Source organism: Pygoscelis adeliae, unplaced genomic scaffold (genome assembly GCF_000699105.1).
Source record: "Pygoscelis adeliae isolate BGI_AS28 unplaced genomic scaffold, ASM69910v1 Scaffold27, whole genome shotgun sequence".
Taxonomy (NCBI): domain Eukaryota; kingdom Metazoa; phylum Chordata; class Aves; order Sphenisciformes; family Spheniscidae; genus Pygoscelis; species Pygoscelis adeliae.
The window spans coordinates 3496820-3502926 of NW_008825410.1; the positions used below are offsets into that span (position 1 = coordinate 3496820).

Sequence of the window (6107 nt, forward strand, 5' to 3'; positions counted from 1 at the left end):
TGTCAACCAGCACCCCCAGGTCCTTTTCCGCCAGGCAGCTTTCCAGCCACTCTTCCCCAAGCCTGTAGCACTGCATGGGGTTGTTGTGGCCAAAGTGCAGGACCCGGCACTTGGCCTTGTTGAACCTCATACAGTTGGCCTCGGCCCATCGATCCAGCCTGTCCAGGTCCCTCTGCAAAAACTGAACCCCATGTTGCCTTCCCCTCACTGTAAGTGCAAACTCTACATATCACCAGTGATTTTTCAACCTTCTCAGTGAAGTGACAGCTAGTTTCTTCCTTTTGAAGACAAGCAGCGGGCCAATGTCATTACCCTTACTCTTCATTCTAACAGCCATCTAGGTATTCCGAAAAGACACTTCCTAAGTATCTGCAGTAAACCAAATTTTAACACAAATTTCTAACTTACAAAGCAGACTTTTACTGTGTACCTGAAAAGCCAGAAAATACTAGGTGCTGCAATTATCTTGAAGCTTACAAAAGTTACATACTATGCAACTTGGGCCTACTTAATTCGTTTTTACCATTCACTAATGGAACCATGAAATGAAGCTCAGGCTAGTCCTGTTCTCCTTCCATTGCCGACTGATCTGAACAGCTGTATATGAAGTAGCTGTATCCCCCCCAAAAAAAGATGATGGGGGAAAAAAAAAAGACAGACAGACACAAGGTCAGTGCTGTGCCTATTTTTCTCCCACACTATTTATCCGAATATCTATCCAGCTGTTTTCAGAAACTATGTGAAAACTTTGCAGGTTGTAGAAAGGTAAGACCACACAGTACAATACAGTGTTTTCCTCTGCATTTTGTTGGTCAAAAATAGCTTGTTGAGACTATTAATCTGTTCTACAGCCTGCTACTAGCAATTCATTCTCTTAAGGACTTACAGGAAGCAAGTAGTGGGTAGGGTGAGGTGTTCTGGTTGCTGGAAGTGGCCTACTCCTCGTGTTTTCCCATGACCCAACCAATCCCTCCCCAGCCACACAATAGGTACACGAGTTCAGAACATGGGAAATACCCCAGGGCTGCTGCTAAGCTCTCTCCCACAATTAGAACAGAGTCTCTGTTTCACAGACACACTCCTGAGACAAGCTAGGAAAGAGGGCTGCTGCTCTAAGGCTGCAGCAATCATTCTGGTGGAACAGTCTGCTCCCAGAAATCCTTGTTCCTAGGCTTAATTCAGGAATGGAGTTGGTCTTAGCTCCGTGTTGCTAGTTGCCTGGTGCAACAGCACTTGCTCTGTGGGTGCACAGAAAACCCTACACTCCAGAAGTATCAGACTTCCTACAGATTAACTGTACCAAGAATTTAAAGTCAATACACAAATCACAGTGGAAAGGTTACAGTACACAATCATCCCCTATGCACCTTGTCATGAGCCTTTGCTTTATAATGAATGTAAGTGTTGATTTAACTGAACAATGTAGCATAATATTAAGGATGTACATTTCACCACAAGACACATGGTTTTGACACACAACAAAATGTTGATATTCTGCACAGGATCCCTTCTCTTTAGAAAAGAAAAGCGTTACAGGAGAAATATCACCTTCACACTAGCACTCTGTCTATTGTGCCATGACTAGTTAGAAGCGGATTAACAGGTGGAAGATTTCCCTTTTTTCTGATTCATTGCAGTCTTCAGCATCATTTATCTGAGAAGCTGTGTGGTACGACTATGAATGAGCATACTTCCTAAACTGGCCACCTATCTCTTACCCTTCTGTGCACATTCAGGTATGACACTTTCAGCTCACAAATTAACATGTTTATGAAAACAAGTTTGCATCCATTCTCTTCTCAGATCAAGTTTGACACTACCTTGCAATAGTGAAAGGGGAAGTATTGCTTGCTACTCTGTCCCCAAATAAATGCTTTCTTTGCTCTTCTCCCATTCCTCAATTCATGCTGTCCTTACGCTCTGTGGATCCCTGCAATCTTATGGATACGTGCCGAGACTGTTCACTGAACTCACCCAACAGAATAAGAAAAACCTCAAAAACCCCACAGAAATGTGAATAGCTTTCTGCAAAACAAATTTGGCATAGTACAGAGCTAAGGAATGTTGTGCCTCGGGCATGAAAGAAAAGTAAGAATGCTGATTCCATCAGCAGCTTGCAGTTACATCAGAAGTAGAATGCCTTTACACACAACCTAAAGGGTTAAATTAGTGGCACCATTACCCTTAAAAATACACATTTTCAAAACAGTAATTTTAGCTCAACTACACTAGGGGACATCTAATTCTCATCTTCCCTCTGCAGAAAGTTACTTTTAAGGTTATAATTTCCTAAACAAGTGCAGAATACACATTACTGCAACAGTAAGTCTGAAAAATAAAATTTGTGCAGAACAAAGACAATTTGCTAAGTTTAAAAGCTACTAAACTGTATTACACAGCTAGTAGAAAAACAAAATAGAGATTAAACTGCCAGTATGTAGTAGCTCTAAAAAAAAAATCTAAGTCACAAAAACCAAACTAACCATTCAAACTTTGCAGTAAGTTAAGCTCTGAAAAATTCTCTCTTGTTAAACATCCCCATTGTATCCTATTCTAATTCTTTCTATGGCCAACAAATTTAGGAATTTTGTACAAGGCTAAAGGATCAATTTAACCCATTACAACAGAATCTATTCTGCTTCCTAGTATCACAGTGCCTGCTTCAGAGCCAGAGTCAGATTCAGGGCAAACAGTTGCTGTATTTGTTTATATAACCTGGCAGTTCAGAACTAGAAAACAGATTTACATGGAGTTAAGACGAGCAATTCTCCCAGCTCCCGCCAGTCAGATACAGATGTACCTATTGTTGCTCATGTAAGACAACCTTATTGGCTCCCACTTTTGCACTCAGTCAGAAACGTAACATGTTTGAGCAAACCAAGCACATTTGCCTACCTACCTTGTCTTATGCACATTTGTAATAGAGAAACTTAACGTCTTCATGCAAAAGCTCGCCAAGGGGTCTCATCTGGAAGCATGCCTTGCTCCCTGAGTCCCCGCTCATATTTAACAATGAGTCTGAGTTCCGGAGAAAACAGCAGGCATCAGCAAGGCAGTGAAGGTGCCCACCAGTTACTTGGCAGCCAAGTATTTAGAGAACATAACCAGGAAGTGGCAAACCTAGGATCAATTTCCTTGACAGTCTGGGGGGATTCAAACCCACACCTGACAGCTCCAAGCCTAGCGTTAGTTTGGTTAGGACTCCCCTGTTGTCTTGCTGAAGCTAATCCACTGAATCTCCAAAATAAAGACCATGAAAGGAAGTATGATTCAAAAGGTACACTGGGCTTGTACTGGGTATCACAGTCCCACCTATAAAAACTGTTCATCTAAAGAATAACGTAAAAACCATGAAGAGTCACTGGAGAACTAAACTATAAAAACCTACATCTGAAGGAACGCTGTTCTCACTGAGAAGCACTGTATTGCTGCTGACTCTTGCACTTCTTTCTACACTGTGCTACAGCTTTAACAGAAAGGATGGAAATATGGGATTAAGTCTAAAGTGTGATCTGAGCCAAAGTTTTCCATTTCCTGAGCAAAATTTCTAATAAGTATCTTACTATCAACTTCTCTACCTTTCCCAGCCACATTTTAAAAGAAAGAGCTAGTTACCAAATGAATCGAAGAAGTGGTTTTCGCCTCTGAATCCCTGCCTCACTTAGGCATTAACTCATGCCACAGACAGTCATCAGGCCAGGATAGACTAGGCAAGACTTCAGACACACCCCTCCTGTTTGCTCTTGGCTGGCACAGAGCACTTGTACCTGCCACAGTGAGCATCAACCTATTCACTCGCTTTTCACTTATGGAACTAAAGGCTCCTAATCAGTTTCGCAAATCTCACAATAAGCCCCATTTTGTAAAAACCTGACATTGTCATGCCTAACTCCATAATGGCTCTTTGTTTAGTACTCCGTGTATTCTTTAGAAGGGCAGAATATTCCTATATCACCAGGAAGTGTATAGCTATATATCAAGCTGTCAAGACTTACCTCTGAAGAGATTGTAATCTTCGTTCCTCTCTCTTTCTAGCTAGCCGTTCTTCTTCTTCATCTGATCTACTAGAAAAATAAGGAGGGAAGGAAAGCGTAAGAGGAACAAAAAGCAATTTCAGTGCTAGGCAATCACTGTTTAGTCATTTGATGTATTTTCAAAAAGGATTTATAGTCTGACCTGAGTTAAATTTTACATGGCTGTGAAGAAGTAATTGCTGAGTAAGTATAATTGGCAAATTTGTAGAATTACCCTTTCACGTTTTATAACACCCAAATGCTTCACCCACTGTAGCAATGTGCACTTCAGACTCTACAGGACAATTTAAAGTCTCTTAGGAACAGGCTGCAGCCTGTTCCAGAAGCAGGAGTCCTACTTGCCATTTTCCCCATGTATCACACCCCATTTTAGAGTAAGCATACTGCGTGTGCATAGTTACGTCCATTGTTGCCCCCTGGAAGATTGATGGTTCATAAGCCTTTGATGCCAGAACAATTTATCTTTCCAACAACCTTTACTATCCAATCTCAAGTTGCCCCCAGGAAAGCAGTCTGCATGAACTGTCTTGGCAGCTGCCTTTCCTGTTCTGGAATGAGCAAGGATTTACCTGAGTGCATCAGCTGTGTGATTCTGGGAAATGCTGAGCCTACACAGTACATCCGAGCTGTGCATGTGCAGATACACTCTACTGAATACATGCACTTAAGCTTTGTGACCTGCCTTGGAGAAAGCTCAGCTTCACTTCACCACTAGATACACCATATAAGAATTGTAGAACTCTAAAGCAAACACCAAACAATATTTATTTGCCTGTTATTTTTTTCTGACAGAACTAATGACAATACTTCAGGATTAGTGAATGGACACCTGCCATGCTTTTCCAGGTGCTAATAATTTTTCAAAACTGAATGCACTATCTGAAGATGTTTGATATGAATATTTACAATATTAACACACCTGCTAATACAGAAATGGATAGTTATAGCACCACAAATCTGCAGCAACCAACATTAAGCAAGTTAAGCAACCAACCAAGTTAAGCAAGAGTGACATCCAGTGGTTAATTATGGCATGTCAAATTTTTTAACATACGAAATTCACAGATACCAGAATTAGAAATCTGAACTCAATTTTTCCATCTGCTCAGTCCCTATGTGTCTTTGAACATCTTAGTCATTTAAATGCAATCCGGTAATTCAGAATCCATGTAATGTTTCACATACAAATTTTCTAGTTCCTCCTTTTAAGTTTCCACATAAAGAGTTAGAAAAGTCTTGGGGGAGTTTAGCAGCAGGAAACACATGCAACAGGTCACATTTATTGGAAAACTATGTCAGAAACTTTTGTAAATCTAATTGATTCCACATATTAGCATGTCCAGGAAGACTAGAAGCTCCCACGCTTGAGCATCTTTCTGGAAAACTACTTTACTGGAGACCCCAGTGTCTTATAACTATGTAAGTCTCACTTCACACTGCTGTTGCAAAATACAAACCCACCAAATCAATAAAATGCTGGTATAGGATTCAGAAAATATATTTCTTCCCTATAATTAAATGAAGCATTAAATATCAAACTGTCTAGAAATACAAAGAAGGAATTGAGTTTTTCTTCAAAATTCAGAAATTCTGAAATTATAAAAGTTAAAAAGTGGTTGTTAAATTGAAGAAGTTCAAGAGAGTCTCTTTAGTATAGTTTCATGAAAAGTTGTATCTCAAGTACATGGAACCAGACACAAAGTCCAAACATAGGATAAAGATAATGAACTGAAACAATGCACCAATAGGCCTAGAATTCCTGTGGTAGGGATGGACTCAGGTGAGCCACCTACATTACTGATGGGGGGATTAATGCACCTTTTCCTTGAACACAGAGAATAAGTGCTGGCTTCTTAAACACTGAAAACCCACAGCTTAAAAATTCCCAGAAGGAATACTGATGCTCCTGCAAAACAAGGTTACACCTGAGATCTGAGACGATACATATAAGAAGTCAATAAAACAGATCTAATACTACATTTCTACAAATTTTCCTTCTTTCAATTCATTAAAAAAAAGTTTCTTTTGTGGAAAAGGAGTCCCCAAACTGAGGAAGAAGAAAGCAAAAGAATT

The 6107-nt window shown here is 40.2% G+C and overlaps 1 protein-coding gene across 1 annotated transcript in view; it reads right to left on the reverse strand.

Moving 5' to 3' along the window:
- The window catches only part of LOC103922447 (pituitary tumor-transforming gene 1 protein-interacting protein-like), a 46851-nt gene that overhangs the window by 10950 nt on the left and 29794 nt on the right, over window positions 1-6107 (reverse strand). The window contains exon 5 of the mRNA XM_009330590.1: window positions 3996-4064. Within this exon, the coding sequence (XP_009328865.1) occupies window positions 3996-4064 (69 nt within the window). The remainder of the gene's footprint in view (window positions 1-3995; window positions 4065-6107) is intronic.